Below are 20351 nucleotides of genomic sequence, written 5' to 3'. Positions count from 1 at the left end.
GGGACCGAACATCCGCTGAGCGCTAGCAGGCCAGGCGGAGACGCGCGCCCCGCTCTTCCCTGCAGGGGGCAAAGCTTGCACGACCCGATGCGGCCCTGCGGGATCCCGGGTGGCCCGGAACGCGGAGCCCCCAGGCCCTCCGCCGCGGAGCGGGGACAGCCAGGGGCGGCCGGGGCACGCCCCTCCGGGACTGCCCTCCCGGCCGCCGCGGGCCCCTGCCCTTCCTCCCCGCCGCGGTGAGTGGCTCCGGCCTCCGGACCTCGCGCCGGCCGAGCAGGTCTCCGCCGGGAGATGGGAGGGGCGTCTCTCGGCAGCGGCGCGTGCGGCGCGGTGTCTCCTCGCGGTAACGGTCTGGGGGCCGCTGGGGCGCGGCCCGGCAGAGCGCGGGGTCAAGGCCGACGAGCCGCCAACCCGGCTGCCGGGGGCGGGCGCGGTCCCTTTAAGACGCCGCGCTGGCCCCGCCCCGCGCCGCACCCCCGCCGGGAGCCGCGCCACGTGACCCGGGTCTTGTGACTGGCCGGGGGGAGGCGCGGAGGGGAAGCCCGCGGCGCCCGCCTCCGAGAGGGGCCCAGCCCCGCCGCCGCTGCTGCTGCCCCCGCCGCCGCTGCTGCTGCCCCCGCCGCCTGCGAGGAGCGGGGCCTGCCGCTGGGTCGGGGCGTCCGCGCGAGTGCAAGCCGGCGCGGGAGCGGGAGTCCTTGCGGGAGTCCGGGCGGGAGCCGGGCCGGGCGCGGTGGGCGCCGCCCGCCATGGACCACAAGCCCCTGCTGCAGGAGCGGCCGCCCGCCTACAACCTGGAGGCCGGCCAGGGCGACTTCGCGTGCGGCCCGCACGGCTACGGCGCCATCCCCGCCGCGCCCCCGCCGCCGCCCTACCCCTACCTCGTCACAGGTGCAGCCGGGGGCGGCGGGCCGGGGTGGGGGGCTGGGCCCGCGGCCCCCGGAGCAAACTTTGGGGCCGGCCCCGTGGCGACCTTTAACCCCGAAACCAACTTTTCTCGGGACGCTGCTGCGGCGGGGGGCGCGGCCTGGCGGGGGGCGCGGCCTGGCCGGGCTCGGGGGTCGGTGTGGGGGAGGCCTACCCGGGGTCCGTGAACGCCGAGCCCGGTGGGCCGAGTGTCCCCCGAGTGTCCCGCCCTGGGAGCCCGGGGTCGGGCCCTTGGCCGACCTGGGGGGTCGCGAGCCCCGGGCCCGCCCACCCCGGGAAGCGCCCGGCAGATCGGCACCCAGGAGAGCCCGTAGTGGGCACTTAATGGAGGCGGCCGTCGTCTGCATTTTGGAAACGATAAGTTTTGGGGGGCGGGGGTGTCGGGGCGGGGGGACAGCAGGAGAAGTAGCCCTCAAACTTCCCAGTTTTCCTCCCGGCCCCCTTCTGACGTGCCTTCCTGTCCACAGGGATACCCACCCACCACCCCAGGGTCTACAGCATCCACAGTCGAAATGTCACCAGGTACCCTGCCAATTCCATCGTTGTCGTCGGAGGCTGCCCAGTCTGCAGGTATGTCACAGGCAGGGGCCGGCCCAGATGCCTCTGAGATCATACACCCAGGGCCTCAGCGAGGCCCACTCGCCGGGAGGTGGCCGCCCCGAGTTGGCGGGTCTTGGGACCAGCGCTGCCCTGCGGTGAGCGAGAGAGCGGGTCGGTTTGTCCTCCGGTCTGAGTGCTGTTTCACAGGTCACAGGGGAGGGGCTCCCTTTCCTGCGGAGTTAGTGGTTTTTGGGCCACTGAGTCCCAAATGAGTGGGACGCAGAAATGTTAACACATCGTGTCCCTGGTTCTGGGACCTGCAGGTTTGCTCCAAAAGTGGTGGAAGGTTTCCTCTGTTGGGAAGGGCGGCCTGAAGTGCAGGGGCGCTCTGACGCAGATGGCCAGTGTGTCCAAGGATCCGGAGGTCCAGGAGGCCAGGGAGCAACTGTGGGCTGTTAGCTGGAGGAGGATGGTGGTTCTCTGGGGCGGGAGCGATTTTTCATACTCTCAAACCAAAGGCTCCAGGGGCTCGCAGCGGGTTTTATAGGCTCTGAGATGCAGCTGGGTGGCGCTTGCTCTGTGTGGGTCATGAGAGTGCACGTTCAGATAAGACTTGGTTCTTACCCTTGGTTGATGCAAGAGTTGGGGGTCTTCAGTGTGTCTGGGAGAAGGAAGTTGAAGTGTTAGATGGAATTGAGAAATGCAGGTTTACGCTTGGGCTTAATGTCAAAGGGGTATCTAGAAGGCTCAGAGTGGAGTCCAGGAGAAGTTAAAGATTTCAGAGTCACAGGGAGTGACCATGTGGGAGGGAGAGAGCCTCTCAGAGATGGGGGTAGGAAGCTGGACTCCCAGAGCCAACAGTGTGCCTCGATTGTAAACTCAGGTACATCTTCTGATCTCATCTCTGGGGAACAGGAAGGGGGTCGCACCGTCCTGGACACTATTCTCACGGCATCGCAGCTGTTGGGGTTTGGAGACATGAGGGGATAGGGCTTGGGAGCCGGCCGGGTGCTACTGGGCTGGGCTGCTGGGCTGGGGTCGGAGCTTGGTCCCCTGTGAAGAGAGCCACAGGGAGTCTTGGGGGTTGTGTGTAGAGGTGGGTGATGGAAACCCGCCGTATTTGGCTTTGAGGCTGGTGCTGGGTGCTCAGAGCTCTGGCTGTGTGCACAGCCCTTCTGTCCCCACTCAGGTCAGCTGGAGGATTCCAAGGACCTATTTTCGGGCGGGAGAGTCTTTTGAGTGATTTAGGGAAGAGTATCAGGCTGACAGACTCGGGGAGAACCAGGAAAGTGTCTAAAGGTGTCGGGCAGAGCAGCCTGGCTGGGATTTCAGTGTGTCCACGCTGTGGCTGATTGTTGTGTCCCGGCCAGTGCCCAGCCTGCTGTGGGCGCTAGGTTCAGATCCTGGCCACATTTGCTAACTTGGGGAAATGGGGGTGTCTTGGGGCGCTCTGTAGAACCCTTTCTGGCCCAAGCGCTTGTGCCGAGAGACCACAGCAAGGCCCGCGAGGCTCTGTGGGGTGAGGGAGCGCTTGCCCTGCTACTTTCTTTACCCCAGGGTGGGAGTGCTCTTCTCCCCAAGGCCTGTGGCTTCCCCTGCTTGGGGTCCCAGAGCTGGGGTCCTGCAGAATCTGGGTCAAGGTCAGGCTGCCTAAGGCTGAAGTGTGGGACCCCTACACCGGGGACAGGCTTCCTCCTTTTTATGTTGGGATCACCATCCTCCCTGTCCTTGGGTGGTCGCAGTGAGGAGGGGGTCCTCTGAGAGCAAGTTTGGGGACTGATTTGGGACCAAACACTTGATTCCCTCTTGGCACGTCCCCCTGTGATCCCTCTTGTCTGCAGATTGCAGATGGATTGGATGGATGTGGGCAGCAAGGGCCCTCCCCTTGGCCCTGTGAGGCCTTTCTCTGACTTCGCAGCCCTGGGTGTGGGACCCACCTTCCTAGGCAGCCAGTGGGGGTGGGAGGGTTAGGGGGTAGGGACAGGGGGAAGTGGGGAGAGGCTGGACGCTTTGTAAGGAAGCACTGCTGTGATTTGGGGAGTGGGTGTGTGGCCCTGGGGAGGCTCTTCTCTGGGGAGAATGGAGAGGTGTCCCCTGAGCATAGTGCAGCGAGGCCACTGTCTGGCATCTAGAGTTGGGAGACAGGCTTGTCATGTGACTACACTGTCTCCCATTCCATCCAGCCCGCCAGGCTCTGTCCCCTTTCCTCCCTGGTACCTTGGCAGGGATTTGCCCAAGTCACACGTCTGTGATTCCTTCTGAGTGAGGCTTGGCATAAGAGGCCTGTGTCACTTGGCCGTCATCCTAGCAGCCTGACCCCATCTTCCCTTTTTAGTGGGCTACACGAAAGCTTTTCTTTGGAGCTCAGCAGATGAGCATGGTCCTCGTTTCACCCCTTCCTACCTGGACTATGTGCCATCTTGCCCAGCCAGGGCTTTGGCCAGCCCCTGGCCTTTGAAGCTGGTTCTCCTCTGGGGGGGTGTGGGCTACCCTCAATGCAGGATGAGGGGTGGTGGCAGCCCCCAGAGTCTGGGAGCCCAAGCCTGGCTAGGTTCACCCTGGGCGGTGGTGGGGCAGCCTATTGGGAAGGCTCCCTGGGCAGCAGGGGTCAAAGGCCAAAGAGTGCATAACGTAGCAGGCACAGGGCCTGGCCTTCCTTGGGCTCCCCACTGACGCCAGCTGGGTGTCACTGAGTATTTAGTTTTGGGGGTAACCAGAGAGGTAGGAGGTGATCCAGAAACAAGTGGGGCCTTGGAAGCTGGGAGAGGCTGGAGGAACAGCTCTCAGGGTCAGTGCTCTTGGGCCCACGTGGCACTGGGTGGTCAGCGTGGAGGGTGCTGGTGGCCCTGGTAGAGCCTCTGGGGACAGAGGCAGGGTGAGGTATGACACAGGGCACAGGGGGATGGGGGGGTATGTGGGAGGGTCCTAAGAGGAAGGGCCCTGGGACAGAGCCCAGGGTGTGTGGACAGCGGCCGTGGGCAGGTGGCGGAGGAGCCCTTGCCTGTGACTGGGGCCCCAGCTCATCCAGCGCCTGCAACTGCAAAGCCAGCCTTCCAGCCGCGCCCAGAAGACCTGCCTGGCCTGGGCTGGCTGGACAGCAGGCCACCAGGATGGGCCCTGTCCTTGTCCATGGTCCCGTGGGCTCTGCCCGCCTCAGGAGGCGGCAGCACCCGGATGAGCTGGGACTCGTGCCCTGGGCTGCGCTGGGCAGGGCACGCAGCTCGTGGGAGTGCTCCAGGGAATGCTGGCGCCTCCAGTCCGCCGGTCTAGGCCTGAGCCTTGGTGGTACACGGCCCCACCGGAGGGCAGGTCATGCTGCTCAGGCAGGCAGGAGGCTCCAGGCCCTCAGGCTTGTGTGGAACCGCCCCTCCTCCCACGGAGGCCCCGGGCAGCAGAAGGCCGCAGCAGAAGGCCGGACAGATGCGCCTCCGACAGATGTGCCTCGGAGCACGTGAGGCGTGACACTATTGGCTGGGTGCTTTGGGCATCAGGTCCCCACCCCGCCTTGGCTCCAGGCTTGAGGCCACCTGGAGACAGACCTCTGCTCCCTTTTCCCTGAGGAGGCCCGGCCTGGGGATTGCTCCTGGGGCTGGATCCTGCCCTGAGTAAGGGGGGACAAACCAAGGGCCCCTGGAGCTGGTGGCACTGAGTGCCTAGGGCTTCTGGGTGGGGAAGCCCTGCACAGGGCTGCTGAGAGCGATACAGGGCATGCTGAAATCTGGGACCATCCCGGGACGTGTGGGGCTGCTGTTCGTGATGGCCCATTGCTGAGGCAGTGCCCTGGCCACTCTGCCCTCCCTCAGGAGGTGGGGGCCCCGGGCAGGCAGGGGCCAGGCCCCCTCCGGACAGATGTCCGGTGGCCACTTTCTCCACAGCGTCAGAGTTGGGAATTAAATAAGCGTTTTCAGAATTTGTCAGTTCCTGATTTCTCCAGCTCCCACATCCTTCCCTAACCGCTCCCCCAATCTCCCTTGCTCAAGAATGGGGTGGGGCCTTTCTCCTGAGCGGAGCGCAGCTTTGCTCAGTTTGGATTTGGGATTTGGAGCCACTTGAGAGTTGAAGCTCGTCCTAAACTGACTGGGACCATGGGGATGGGGGTGGGAATTTGGAGGAAGAACCTGTAGGCCATTTGGGAGAGGCTGGCGTCCCCTCCAGGAGGCAGCCTGGGTCTGGGTTGTTCCAAGGTGTCCCCTTCCTCCTTGGTGCCTCACAGGGACAGGTTTGCTCTGCTTCCTGGAGTCTTGCTCCATCAAGAGTGGCCCAGAGATCAGATTGTGTTTCTCAATTCAGAAGATTATGGATTTTTAAAAACTGTGAATTATGCCAGCATTGGTTTTGAGGTCTGGTGCCGTACCCATGGTCAGAATGTTAATATTTTTGCAACAAGACATGAATATTCATGTGAAATAGATGAATTATGACCATAAATGGCCACACGTCAGTTTAGGCCACAGGTGGTTGCCAGGCAAGTTTGGTATAAACCTGTAAAAAAGTCTGCTTTCAGAGTCGTTTGGAAGAGGTGTGTAGACTCCTTGGGCTCCAAGTGTGGTGACAAGTGTGGCGCCTGAGGGCTGACCTCCTACTCATAGGCTCCTGCTGGCTGTCCCTTGTTCCTCAGGCTTGAAGGCCATGGTGGGTTTGGGTCGTTGCCCCGTGGAAGATGATCTGGTCACCAGCTTGCTGGCAGGGAGGCTTCGTGAAAGGAAGGCTCTTGCTCTTCCCAGAGACGTGTGGCCAGGCCATCTTTAGAGTGGGGAGAAGGCAAATAGGGCGAGCTGGGGCTCTGGCCCTGATGGGTAGGCCTGGGGTGAGGCACAGGGTCAAGGTCTCGGCAGACAGTGCTCCTCACTGAGGACGGAGGAGTGGGGTGGCCCAGGCTGCCAGCTGTGCTCCGGCCAGAGTGACTGACAGGTGTGGACAGAAAGCACCGCAGGGTTGAGCAGCCAGGGCTTGTGTCCCTCGTGCCTGGGAGCTGAGGTGCGCCTGGCTGTGTGTTACCCTTGCTTTGCCTTTTAAGTTCCCAGAGCGCCTCCGAGGCTGAGCGAGGGGGCGTGGGGCTGGGACAGTGTGGTGGCCACTGGGATTTGATCTTGGGGAGGGCCAGCCTCTTGGCGTCTCGGGCAGGGAGGGCCTGGGAGTGAGTGAACAGTGTCCCGCCCCCCCCCATGGGTTTCCTGAGGACCGCAGGAGCTTCCTCCTGGACACCCTGAGCCCTTGAGCAGACACGCGGGCTTCTAGGCTGTGCTGCTGTAACCGCTTTATTTTTCTTTTTTATTTTTTTATTTTTATTTTTTTGCTGTAACCGCTTTAGTCCTTGAGTGGGATGATGTGGGCTGTCCAGCCTGAGTGGGTGCTCAGCCAGGTAGTCCCTGTCCTTGGGCCGCACGCTCCCCTGGAGGGGATGCTGGGCAAAGCTCCCTCCTAACTTCTTCAGAGGGAAGCTGCTCTGGAAGGTTCTCAGCTGGTGCTTGTGACCCAGCTAGGAGGCCTGGTTCACTTTGGCCCTTTGCTTTTTTTTCTTGGGCATTCTAAGCGACTTTGTGAACCGGTGCAATTCTTGGGATTTTGGCTGGGGTGGAACTTTTTGTAGATGCCAGGAGGAAGGACAGTGACACCTGGGTGGTTCCATAGCTCTGAGGGGTCCAAGGCCACCTGGCCGCATCCAGCTGCTATGGAAGTGGCTTCACTAGCATCCATAGTCACGGGGGCTGTTGGTGAGGACTGTGGACAGAGCAGGTGTTCCTGTCCCCGTGTGGGGGGACACAGGTGGTGGCCCAGGGCCTCCCTGAAGCCTCATCCCTGACTTTGGCAACATGCACTCAGGTGCTTTTTCAGTTGGGGCAGGTGTAGGTGGGCTCTGCATGGTTGTGTCTGGACTCTCAAGGGCAGGGTCAGCCACGGGAGGGTGGAGAACAGTGTGGGGACCTGATGGCCCTTGTAGTCCATAGAAAGGGGACTCCGGTTACAAAACTTTGTAACCATCTAGACAAGAAAAGGTAACTCTAATGATGGAAATTCAGGCCTGCTGATTAGCTTTCCCTCAGATCCAGCCTTGCCTGTGTCTAGCCTGACCGGTCAGCACACATGTCAGTCTGGGTAACACCAGCTGAAAGTTTAACAGGGGTCTTTACTGCGGGACTTCTCAGAGCCTTTCCTAAACTGCTGTGCACTGTGATTCCAGGACGGGGAGAGGGTTTCCTCAGATTAAGCAAAAAAACTCCCTTTTTCTTTTCTGCAGAGGTTATCAGGAGAACTGCTGTTTTAGGACCAGCACCTTGGGAAGTGCTTCTAGAGTGTCATGTCTATTGTAGACATTTTAGGTAACTCCCTCTTGAGCGGGTTAGAAGGGAAGTGGGCATCGAGTTTGACTTTTGTTTAAGCAGTTTGAAAACCAGGCTTCCTCATATTCTCAGCCTGGTGCCTGGAGCTGGAGCCCTGGCCCGGTGGGGCGGCCACAGCTGTGGGCAGTAGCAGGTTTGGTGGCATTTTGACCGGAGGAAGCCTTCAGTTGGGTGCTTCACCTTGAGACTTGACCTTCCATTAAGCTGAACCATCCTCCACACAGGGTGGCAAAACAAGAAGCAACGGCTTGCAGAACATTGTGGGCACAAGAGATCCTTAGCAACATTTGAAGACCAGGGGCTGAGGTGTGGGTAGAGGAGGAAGTGGCTACGGGAAGACCGGGGCAGCTGGGGTGAAGCGGGGTGAGTGGGGTTTGGGAGTGGGGTCCACTGCTGAAGGCAGGCAGGCTCTGGGAGCGCAGCGGGGCGTGGGTGCATCAGGCCTTTCTGCTTACTGGCCCATCTCCTGCTGAGCCCTTGCCGGTTCTGGCTGGGCTCCTGCCACCCCTGGAGACCCTCCCTGAAGTTCCTCCTTTCTTCTTTCTCAGTATGCAGCCCTGGCTGGTATGGCATACTTGTTCTGGTGAATTCTGTTGAAGTGCCTTGTTCACCAGAGGCCCTCAGCTCACAGTGTGGTAGACGAGGCTGGAGGTGTCCTTGGCTGCCTGGGGAGGAGCTGGTTACCACTGACTTTCCCTGGCTCTTGGGAGTGTGAACCATTTCTCATTAGGGCCGAGTTGGCTGTTCTCATTTGGATTTCAGCTGTGTCCAGAACTTTCTAGAAGTAACCTAAGGAGCAGTGGTGGAACGGAGTGCCTGGCTCTTGCTTCCCACCTTTGGGGCCTTGAAAATGACCCTAGAATGAGTGGGGACTTTAGGTCACTGAACCTGTACTCATGGCACCTGATTGTGGGGACAGCCCCTAGGCATCTTGTGTGTGGTGCACATTGAAGGTAAACTTGACTTTGTGAAGAAGAAATGGAGATTTTCTCAAGAGAAAGTAGTTGTCTTATGTTGTGAATATGGCCGATTTTAATCTTTCACTAAAATCCATCGTAACCTTTCCCCAAATCAGAATTCTGACATCAGTTTTTAGAATTTCCGTCTAAGGGATGGGAGAATAAAACTTTCCAACAGTGGGGAAAAATACTCTAGAATGATTGTTTTCTTGGTCTGGTCTTCAGTGATCCAAGCATTCGTATAGAAACTAGCATTTGCTTCTCATTCCTCTTTTTGTAACGGAGGAGAAAACGTGGCAGGTAGCCTGGGCGGTGAATGTTCTCGTCGTCATAAGTGAGGATTCCTTCAGGTGACTTTCACGTGTTCCCGTGGTGGCAGAGAGCAGTAGCCCGCCTTCCCCCGGGGAGCAGGTTGGTGGCTGGCAGGGCGAAAACTGCTTCCGTGGACACGGTCACCGGAAGGCCGGGGCCGGAAGGGCCTCTCCAGGCACGGCTCTGCCAAGGGCCCTGACGCCAGTGCTCGCCTCTTCTCTCCACAGAGTCGGGGTTCTGGAGGACTCCTTCACCTTCCTGGGCATCTTCTTGGCCATCATCTTGTTCCCGTTTGGGTTCATCTGCTGTTTTGCCTTGAGGAAGCGAAGATGCCCCAACTGTGGAGCCAACTTCACTTAAAGGGAACAACACACCTGGCTTTCCTACATCCAGCTGTCTTTTTCTAATGTAAATGTTGTGTACAGTAGCTTTATTTGATTAAGCTTTCAGGACTGTTTTGTAAAGCAAGGTGGGATAGACGGCGTGAGCTGCGGTTTCATGGTTTCATGGGCGCAGGGGTCACAGCGTGGGGACGCAGCAGCACTGCTCCGGGTGAATGACAGCTCAATAAAGCACTGCTTTTATTTTTTTGCAGTCTTCAATTTGAGAAAGGTGAGAAATACTGTTTTAAATAAATGAGATTCATACCATTGTTTACCTGGTTCTGCTTATTCAGTGTGTGCACACTGCTACTTGTATAAACAGACTTGCAAATATGTTTGAAATTTTCTGTAACCAAACAGACTAGAATAATATACCCATCACCTGGCTTTGGCATGGTCCGGCTCATGGCAGATCTCGATCTATTTCTCCATAGGCATACACAGCTCAAGAGAATGTGCTTTCCAAATTTTTATTACTATAACGAAACGTAATACCTTGACATGTACAGAGCATGCACCTCCGTGCCCAGGACCTAAGGCAAGCCCTCCCGTCCTCTGTGAGGCAGGTGAGTGCCCACTGCAACCCACTCTGTGAAGATGTAGGACAGGTTGGGTGAGCCCAGCGAGCCCACAGCGATCATCTCTGTAACAAAGCCAGGGGATCCCGAAGAGCAGAGCGCTGAAGGCCGGGGTCCCCCACCCCATTAACACGCTTGTGTTACACCTGACTCCCCACCTTTGGAAATACTGAGCTTCCGTGAACCTTCTTACCCAGATGGTGAGAGAAGCTAACTAATAAATTTGGTGGTTTTTTTGGCTGGCGCATCTTCTCTCAAGACAGATGTGCTGCTTGCCAGCTGCACTCAGCCTGACTTGGTTGGCCCTGGAAGAGCCTTCACAGAGGTCTGACGCATCAGCCTTTGGTGGGGTTGCCTGGTTGACTTGACCAGCTGGGACAGGACCAAGAACACATATTGTCACACACTGGTTTACCTGCATTTGACGGTGACCATTTTCAAGCTTATAGAAAAATGTTGATATTTATGGCGAGACCCAAGGAGCCATGATAAACAAGGACCTCTGTGCCCATGCACAGTGAATGGCGTGGGTGGGAGTCATGATTCTGCACTCCTCCAAAACAGGGCCCAATCTCTGGCACCTGGAAGTAAACTGGGCCCCTGGCTCAGAGGGTGTGATGGCAGGTCTTGGATGAAATGCAGACCTTCCCGTCCCAGTTGCCAAGACTCAGGCTCCTGGCTTTCTACGCCTTCTGGGGGGGGGGGAGGGGGGGCAGTACCTGACTCATAAATGAAGAAACTTGGACCCCAAGATGTTTCAGAGTATACTAGTGGATAGAGGCAGCTTTGGTCAGCTAGCGTAATGAGAACACCCTGGCTTTGCTCACATGGATGTGTGACGCTCTGAGCGACTGGGTCCTTCATTGGTCAGTCCAGGTGGTAACTCCAAGCCAAGCTCAGTAGCTCTTGGGATTATTCAAGTACTAAACGTCAGGGCCGTGACAGGGATAGGCAAAATGTCTCCGTACTCTAGAGCTACGTCTAAATTGAGGGAAATGGGATTCTTCCAGCTTAGGTTGCTCTACATTTGATCAAACAAAAATTAATTTTTTAAGTTAAAAAATTAAATTTTATATAATAGTCTTATAATTTATATTGCTTACAACTGTGATTTGCACGCCAAGAGGCAAATTTACACATTTCCTTTAGATGAATGTCTTGATGCTAGGTAAGAGCACGTGCTTTATAAAACTGTGGTCCCATTTGCATTCAGGTGCAGAAAGCCAGTCATGAAAGTGTAGACTATCCTTTACTCTGGCTATTAAAAATCATAGAATATTTTAAAAGATACAGTAAGGATTGGGACCAAATTTACTGTCTTCTGATGAACAGAAAAGGAATATTTTAAATAACTGAGTTGGTCACTAAACTACTCTTTATCTTCTTTAAAGACAGAAATGTATCAACCCAACTATGTTCAATTGAGAGAATGCATTGATTTGCTCAAGTAGAATACAGGTAAAATCAGGCACCCTTTGGCAAAGCTTTACATCAGTTACAGCGCACATCAAACCGCGTGTATCATTTTGCAAGTGAGAACTTAATGTTGGAGGAACAGGAGTCCCCGGGCCCTCTCTTCATCGGATGACGGGCGCTGAGCGATCGTTTGTCACCGTTGGCCGGAGTTTCACAGTAGCAAAGGGGTTTTCTCCACTGTGTGGGGAGGAAAAACAGGTGCAGAAATACTAGGTGATGGAAATTTGGTTTTAAAAGAGCTATGAACTACTGTTCTCGCTCTGCAATTCTGTGGCTTCTACATAAAATTCTGGACATTTTCTGAACATGAACATTGTGGCAGATCTCTCCGTGCCACCCACCTGCCACAGAACTCTCTAGAGTTGCAGACACCGTAACAGGAGAGCCCACCTCGCTGTGGCCCCTGTGCAGGAGAAGGGCTACGGGGGCGGGAGCCACCGAGGACACGGTCTGGATTAAGTTGCCTGACACAACAGTAACCAGGCGGCTTCCCTTCAGGACCTGGGCAGAGGTGGGCAGAGCCTCCAGCACCCCCCCTCACCGCGACGAGAACACAGTGGCCGCATCCTCCTCACACCCCCGAGGCCTGAGGCCTCGGACCTCATGGGCTGTGCACCAGTGAAGGAACCCCTAAAATTCAACGTACCTGAGGAAAGGAGGCTTTGCTGTCCCATTTGTGTCGTTCTGTGAAGAAGATAAAGAGGAAGTTTATGGACGGCTCATGAAATTGGGACACTTAATAAGAGCGGAAGGTAAAGCCATCTAAGGCAGAAGGGACTATTTGTGGCTAATGCGTGTTTAAAAGTGCCCTGCAGTCTCTAGCCATTTGAGACCGTTTCAATGTCTGCTTAAAGTCACTTAAAAAATTAGGGTGAGAACAGAAAACCATAGACAGGGAGGGACCCCACGAGCACCCGAATGCCTCAGACTTGAGAGGCCAGGATGTGTGCACCTGTGGCCCTTCAGCTGTGGAGCTACAGTGCCTGCAGGTGGTTTTTTGGGAGCCCAATCCTGAATGATGCTGTGAAAAACCAGTAAGTAAAACCTTGCTGGATTTTGGTGCCCACAGCTAGCTGGAGATCCGGCAGGACACTTCAGAAGGTGAGGAGGGGATGGAACAATGCCAGCGGTCTTTGCCTTCACAACCACCAGAGCCTGGGGACTTGGGGGTCTCCCCCTGTGGCCACGGACCACGGGGGTGTGTCCTGTCCTTCATTCTAGAAGCCTGCAGGCTTTAAAAATTTGCTTTAAATCTGTTCTGGTTGTTCCAAGAAATCACGAAGCCCAAGTTTGTGAGGCTAGTTCTCCAGACGGTCGCCCAGGAGAGGGCAGTGTAACGCCATCTAAGCAACAGGCCACCAGAGCAGACGGTCCTCAACCTCCCAGGATTCCCACTCTCACTTCCTGTTGCCAGCCTGGGGGGTTGAAGGCCATACTTGGGGCAGAAGCCCGGTCAGGGCTCTTTCTGCAGGACTCCTGGGTGTTAGACACACAGACTCTCAAAAAGGGTCGCAGGCCCCTGGGCTACTTCAGAACTATGCCTGCTGTCTCTTAGGACCTCAAAGGGGGACTATGACTGGGGCCAGCAGGGTCATCCCGATGGGGAACCCCAGCACCAGGAGACAACTCCAGTTAGTCCTGTGCCTCAATTCAGCATGTCTACTTTTCTTCACTGATGCACAAAGCAGCTGCCCTGCTCAGCACATCCTAATTGGGCTTGAAATGGCTGCAAGTGGTTTCTTCCTACCAGGCAGGCTGAGCTTCCCCAGCAGGCCTCTAAGTAATTTCTGAGGGTAGTGCTCATATTCTATGATAGCTACAGGCTAGTTTATGATTTATTTAAAAGGCTCCAGGAGACCTGCCCTGCAATGCCTCACGTGCTCAGACCACTGGCAGTGGTGCCCGGCCTAGAGCAGAAAGCCCTGTGCCGGGGAGGCACATCACATTACACTGGGAAGAGGCTTCTGGCATCCTCCCGGCCTGGAGAGCACACTTCCTGCCAAGCCAGACTCCCCACATAGGGCCCATGCTTGGCCCCAGAGGCACACAGCCCTCCTGCTCCTTGATCTTCTCACTGGAAACCACCTTCTTGCTGCCTGTCCTCAGGGGTGGAACACTGTATCCCTGCCAGGTGCATCCTCAAGTTTGAGGGGAGCTCTGTGCACCCTGAACTGGAAACCAGACACACCACCCTCCTGGGGTACCTGTAGGCTGTCCTTGAGGGGAGGGCCTTGTTCCCAGGAGACCCACTGAAACCCCTACCAGGTCACTCAGACCCTCCTGGGCCCTGACTGCCACAATTTGACTTTAAAACAGAGTTTGGGCACATTTTCATGCCATCCAAGTACTTGGCCCAGACATTTGAGAGAAACAAACATGGTGGCAGAGATGCGTCACTGTCCACTAAAAGTAAAGTGGCATGAAGTAACAACTCCTGCTGTGAGGGAGGACAGCCTGAAGCCATTCAGTGCCAGGGCAAACCTTGGTCCTGCCATGAACCCTACACCATGGGTCCCAGCAGCGCCCATGGGCACTGAAACCCCTACCAGGTCACCCAGAGTCCCGTCAGAACAGCCTAAACATCTGTCACCAGGAGAAGGGACGACAGCCTTCCATCCAGTGAATGCCACACAGCAACAGTGTGTCACAGGAGGGCATGCTGCACAAGGTCATACCGAATGGGCCATCCTGGTTTCCAAAATCGGGCCAGTCTGGACTGTGAGCAGGGACAGTGAGGGGGTGGGTAGTGGGTAACGTTCTAGTTCTTGATCTGGTGCTAGTTATATGCAGTTGCTTTGTAAAAAGTCATGCATTTTTCCCGCACATGGTATTCTTCAATGTTTTTTTTTTTCAATGTTTACTTTAAAAAAGGATGTTTTCAGAAAGGCTTCTCCTTTAACAGACCTCCATGGAGCCCACTGCTGTGGCCACAATTGACCACCTCCCCAGACCTGCCCCTGCTCCCTGTCAGGAGAGTGCGTGTCTAGGCCACACGGGGCACCGCCCTGGGTCCCATCATGAGGGATGTGCACATTCTGCTCAGAAGTGTTTTCAGAATCTTCCCACCTCAAACCTGACTGCAGAGCCCCATTTCTCATGCTGGTCGATGCCACAAGCTTTCCTGTCCTGCCTGCTGCCTCCAAAAGCTCCACTTAAGCCTGTCCTTCCCCTGCCTCTCTTGGGCTGTGTGGTGAGGTTTGGGGTCCCTTGTCTCTGCACTCCCCAATCCCATCTTTCCCTCTTCCTTTTGTCCTGTAGGAACAGCCAAATCCCTGGAGACCTTTCTTGGTCCTGTGTCCCAGCACCAGACCTGACTTGCTAGGGCTCCTGCTGGCCCATGGCCTCTGCACAGGCTGATGGGGCTCGGAAGGGGACACAGCTTGTGCTAGAGCGTGTCTGCAGAGCTGGGCTCTCCCCGAGGTCCCCATAGGCAACTGGCGGGACCCAAGTTTGCCCTGGCACCGAATGGCTTCAGGCTGTCTTCCCTCACAGCAGGAGTTGTCACTTCATGCCACTTTACTTTTAGTGGACTGTGACGCATGGTGGACCTTGCTCTGAGTCACTATATATCTTATACTTTCCCTCAGACTTCCCAAAGGCCAGCACTTATGGCTCATAGGCATAGCCAGGTGCATGTTCTGTGTCCCCTCCTGGCAGCCAGCATGGTGCTGGTCTGGAGTGCACTCAGCAGGACAGGAGGTTATCAAGTGATGAAAGCAGGCACCACCAGGGCCTAGGCATGTCATTAGGGGCGTGGAACAGGTCACCCACGAGACAGGAAGGCAATAAAGGGCTTGGGCTTGGTCAGCAACACAGCCCACAGCCAGCAGATCATGGCTGAGTAAGAGAAGGCAGAGTAGGGGCACATCTTGTAATTCTTTCCTCCAGAAAATCTAAAGGCCTAAGTAGACCCCCCCCCCCCCCCCCCCCGCAGGGAGAAGTCAGTATCTAAGAACATCAAAGGGCAGCCACAAAACTGTAGGGAGGTGGGTTCAGGAACATTCTACTCCATAGTAGGCAGCTCCCAGGTCTGGATGTTCAGTGTACTTAAGCCTAAGAATCCTGGTGTTTAAACAAAACTACGTGTAACTGGCATTAATGAATGGTTGTACATAAAAAGTATGTATAAAAGTATTAAGATGCCTTGCCAGCTGCCATGGATCCCAGCATTTGGCTGAGATAGAACATACCTTTCCCCACCATCATCAGCTAGTTTAAACATTTTAGTTCAGGAAAGATAAGTTTATCAGCCTTGGGCATAAGAACTTTTAAGATGCGAAATTCCAGGACCATGTCCTCAGCCCTCAGGGGCTACCAGGCAGGTCTGGTATCATGCTCCATGCTTCTCAACTTACATTTCTAGATCTATTTTTTTTTTTTTTTTAAAGATGAGACAAAGAGAGAGAGAGAACAAGCAGGGGGAGGGGCAGAGGGAGAGGGAAAAGCAAGACTCCCCACTGAGCAGGGAGCATGACTTTTGGACTTGAGCCACCCTAGATCCAGTTTTTAAGATTTTATTTATTTATTCATGAGAGACACAGAGAGAGACAGAGAGGCAGAGACACAGGCAGAGGGAGAAGCAGGCCCCATGCAGGGAGCCTGATGTGGGACTTGATCCCGGGTCTCCAGGGCTGTGTTAGCGCTGTGTTAGCTATTGTGATTGCTGCTGTAATGCTAGGGGAACATCAGGCTCTCAGGTCTCCTGAAACTTCTGTATTTGAAGCTAGTGACTAGACCTAGAAAGATGGAGACTGGCTCCTGGTGGGTCCTGGCCATAGAGAGGCTTCAAGGAGCCACAGGTGTCTGACTTCTAAGCTTCTATTTTGCATTCAAGTGCTTGAATGTCTTAAGTTGTAGCTGATTACATAAAAATTCTTTAAAAAAATTGGATTCCTTTTAAAAAAAATTACAGAAACTATAGAACATGAAAAAAAGAAAAAGAAAAAAAAAAAAAAAGGCAGCGCTAAAAGGTTAAAAGCTAAACCGCTGAGCTACCCAGGCTGCCCTAGATCCAGTTTTTAAATGGAACGTTGTTCTATTTTGCATGCTCTATACCTGTCCAATATGGTAGCCACTACCTATATGCTATTTGCATTAAAATACAAATTCAATTCCTTTAGTTGCATATCCACTTTTTCCAGCACTCAAGTGCCCTTGCGCCCAAGAGGCTACTATGTGGCTTGTTATAATGACAGGAGCTTCCACTGCTCCTGAGGTAATTTCTTTGGAGCAGAACCAGTTCTTCTGTCCTTCCCTGCAGCGGGCCTCCTTGTTTCAGTTATGTTCTTGGAGCTCCTGACCTGACTTGATAGTGATGAAATGTAGTAGCTCCTCTGACAGAATGGTGTCAGCAGCACACAAGGGTGTCCATTGGGACTTGTGGGGTTTCTTCTGCAGTTTGCATAGGATCTTGAAATATGACTTCAAAACATGTTAGTGACAGAAATGGAAGATAAATCAGTCATTTAATTTCACCATGCATCTGTGAAGCACCGTGTACTTATTTTTGGGTTATTACCCTCTTCATTCCAAAAGTAGATGTTCTTTATGGTCTTAATGTTAAGGAATGTCCTGAAGAGGGTGACGGGGGAAGGAGTCCTTGAAGTCACGGCTGGCAGTGCCTTTTCAGGGAGGCCTTCAAACCTTGTGGCCTTTGCTGATTTTTAAAAGCCAATTAATATTTTCTTGTGACCTTTAACAACTATTTTCCATTATTCTCCAGGTCACAAAGACAGAAAAGAAACCTATCAGAACCTTGTGAATAGCACACAGAGGACAGTGGTATTTGTCTTATCAAGAGTTAAGATGGGTGGAGCACTGATAAGAGGAGAGTTGAGGCTTTCCAACTGTTTCTCAATCTGAAGAAACTCCAGGTCCTGCTGCTTTCTGTGCTTCCCCCTCTCTTCCTCCTCCCAAGGCCTCACAGTCCAGGAGGTTAGAAGGCTGGATCGGCACTGTTCCCATTGCATGCCAGCCTGGGCAGCAGTGCTGGGGCTCATCTGGCACTCATAAATGCTTTTAACTTGATATGAGCAAATGCTCTGATCCTCCTGTGTGTGGGTGCTGGGCATGGAGGGTAAAATATGTATTTAAATAAATTTACCAGGGCGCCTGGGTGGCTCAGTTGGTTGAGCGTCTGCCTTTGGCTCAGGTCCATGATCCTGGTGTCCTGGGATCAAGCACCACGTCTGTTTCTGCCTGCTCTTGGGGAGTCTGCTTCTCCCTCTCTCCTCCCTGCTCGTGCGCTCTCTCTCTCTCTCAAGTATATGAATAAAATCTTTTCTTAAAAAATAAATTTACCTATAGTTTTCCCAAAGGAGATACAATGAAGTGCTAACAGTGGTTAACCTGGAAGTGAAATTAGAAATATTTTCAAGCAAAACAAAAATTCCCTGGGTTATTTTCATGAGCAGAAAAAGTATTACTTTAATAAGAGCTGTTTTGGGGATCCCTGGGTGGCTCAGTGGTTTGGTGCCTGCCTTTGGCCCAGCGCATGATCCTGGAGACCCGGGATCGAGTCCCACATCAGGCTCCCTGCATGGAACCTGCTTCTCCCTCTGCCTGTGTCTCTGCCTCTCTTTCTCTCTCATGAATAAATAAATAAAATCTTTACAAAAAAATAATAAGAGCTGTTTTAAATAACATGTGATGGCTATTTTAATTTTTATAAACTTGGACTTTCTCTTTAACTTAAACCTACAGCTATGATGGCCAGGTGGATATAAAGGAAACCTCATTTCAGCATCTGTTGAGCAAATGTTACCATTTGCAGTAAAAAAAAAAAAAAAAAAACTCACCTGTTTACTTTAAGTTGCATCAGATAAATGTTAATTCAAGAGCATCATTACTTCTGTCTCAAGAATGAGATAATTTATCAATTTGATTATTTGTATTGAATTTTAGACAAATTTTTACCATAAAGCTACTTCCTTCTAAGTTTTTCTTTTTTTTTTAAATTTATTTATGATAGTCACAGAGAGAGAGAGAGAGAGAGAGAGAGAGAGGCAGAGACACAGGCTGAGGAAGAAGCAGGCTCCATGCACCGGGAGCCTGATGTGGGATTCGATCCCGGGTCTCCAGGATCGCGCCCTGGGCCAAAGGCAGGCGCCAAACCGTTGCGCCACCCAGGGATCCCCTTCCTTCTAAGTTTAATATAGTAAACAAATCATGAAAGACATCAAAACACCCATGGAAGAAAACTTTTATCTTTTTTTTTTTTTAAATCTAAAGTGAGAAGAAAGGTCTCTCAAGTTTTAGGTACTTTAAAAAACCATAAAGTAACCTGGTCTTTAATGAATACAATCATATTTATAGGACCCTGATTATTTTACCTTATTTGGAATCTCCCAATTTTTTTTTCTATTGGTTGTAACTTAAGTGGAGATAAGCATGTTTTTCTTTTTGAAAAATGCTCACAAGTCAAAAATCTGGACCTCAAGATTACATAAATTACCCCCCTCCCCCCCCCAAAAAAGAGAGAGCGCTCCAAATTTATACAAGCAAACCAGAACTGCTTCCAGAGTTAAGATACAACAATGGTTTCTCCCAGCTAGGCTACACCAGTTGGTCACAAGCTCTGTCAGTTCTTACCTCTTGAATAACTCTTGTCACCACATTCCTGTCTTCACTAATCACAATTCCCACCACCCTCTCTCCCCCTGGATGACCCACAGTCTCCTGCCCTGTCATGAGGCTCCAGTGCACACCTTCAAGGCTGCCTGCAGATACCTCCCAGGAGGAAGGATGACATCCACCCCAGACATCCTGGCTGGGTGTGTTTCTCTTGGACCTATCCATCCCACCACTTATCTGGCTGGACCAAACCCAGCCAGCAGGGTTCCCAAAACACACATCTATCAGAGCTCTTCCTTCAGAACTTGGCTCAAATGCTTGCCTCCAAGAAGCCTCCTCTGGTGCTCGCTGGAGCCCAAGGCTTCCCTCCCCTCTCTGTTGCCTCTTTGCCCCATGCATCTTTTATGTGTAAAACATAAAACATACTGTTCATTGGACTCAACTCCTAGGCTGGTCTTATTCCTCTTTGTTTCCCTGGACCATGGTAGCTTGTCAGTCAATGCTCAATGGATGGATTCCGGTGTGAAGGTTTGTGATCCAAAGATCCCTTCTATGCAGCACACCTTCACATGCCACATGTTGTGTTTAAAAAAGTATGGTTGGTCCCAGCGTCTGCTGCCACAGGAACACTAGTTCCCAAGTTATGTGACCTCACTGCAGGTACACACTCTATTCCTGTTTGAAGTGCTAAACATTCCTTTTTATGGAAGATCTCAATTATTAAAAAAAAATTTCAACATCATTTATTATTCTGACACTCATTTGATATTATATCAATGACAACTAAAATCACCACTGGAACCCACAAGGGAGGCATTTTCATTAGGTATCTGGGGCTTTTAAATGTTACATGAAACCAAACATGAAAGGCTGCTAAACTGAAAGGCTAAAAAAAGCTTTCTGGCCTGCAAAACAGAAACAGGGGGACTGACCAGAGTTATCAGGATGATGCTGGCCTCAGAATGAGTTAGGAAGTGTTCCCTCCTCTTTGATTTTTGGGAAAAAGTTTGAGAAGGATGGTATTAGCCCTTCTTTGTATGGCAGAAATCATCAGTGAAGCCATCAGGTCTGGGGCTTTGTTGGGAGGCTTTAGGTTACAGTGGATATGGCAGTGGATATGGCCCATGGTAGGGAGAGAGGACTGGAGGTGTGGAGCTCTGCCTGGAGGCAGCCCCAGGACAGGATGGACCGGGTGCACATGTGATGTGAGCAGCCCCATCCTGGCCCTCAGGAGACAGTTGTATGCCTAAAGCTGCTGCTTAACTA

General features: G+C 53.4%; 2 protein-coding genes across 4 annotated transcripts in view; one reads left to right on the top strand and one right to left on the bottom strand.

Annotated features, from left to right (window-relative positions):
• The first annotated feature begins 505 nt into the window (after nucleotides 1-505).
• On the top strand, nucleotides 506-9728 carry BRI3 (brain protein I3). Its single transcript, XM_041747620.1, has 3 exons — nucleotides 506-888; nucleotides 1392-1494; nucleotides 9304-9728. Exons 1-3 carry the CDS (start codon nucleotides 747-749, stop codon nucleotides 9434-9436), a joined length of 378 nt encoding a protein of 125 aa, XP_041603554.1. The 5' UTR covers nucleotides 506-746; the 3' UTR covers nucleotides 9437-9728.
• A 187-nt stretch (nucleotides 9729-9915) lies between these two features.
• The window catches only part of BAIAP2L1 (BAR/IMD domain containing adaptor protein 2 like 1), an 87842-nt gene continuing 77406 nt past the window's right edge, over nucleotides 9916-20351 (bottom strand). For all 3 annotated transcript variants that reach the window (XM_041747619.1, XM_041747617.1, XM_041747618.1), the window contains 2 exons: nucleotides 12160-12197; nucleotides 9916-11690 (listed from right to left, as the gene is read on the bottom strand). In XM_041747619.1, the coding sequence (XP_041603553.1) occupies nucleotides 11665-11690; nucleotides 12160-12197 (64 nt within the window). In that variant the 3' untranslated portion in view covers nucleotides 9916-11664. The remainder of the gene's footprint in view (nucleotides 11691-12159; nucleotides 12198-20351) is intronic.

Source organism: Vulpes lagopus, chromosome 3 (genome assembly GCF_018345385.1).
Source record: "Vulpes lagopus strain Blue_001 chromosome 3, ASM1834538v1, whole genome shotgun sequence".
NCBI classification, from domain to species: domain Eukaryota; kingdom Metazoa; phylum Chordata; class Mammalia; order Carnivora; family Canidae; genus Vulpes; species Vulpes lagopus.
This window is presented reverse-complemented; position numbering and strand designations above follow the sequence as displayed.

Coding starts and splice junctions, on each gene's coding strand:
- BRI3 (XM_041747620.1), top strand. CDS start 747: ATGGACCACAAGCCCCTGCTGCAGGAGCGGCCGCCCGCCTACAACCTG. Junction 889..1,391: donor CTACCCCTACCTCGTCACAG/GTGCAGCCGGGG, acceptor TCCTGTCCACAG/GGATACCCACCCACCACCCC. Junction 1,495..9,303: donor GGAGGCTGCCCAGTCTGCAG/GTATGTCACAGG, acceptor TTCTCTCCACAG/AGTCGGGGTTCTGGAGGACT.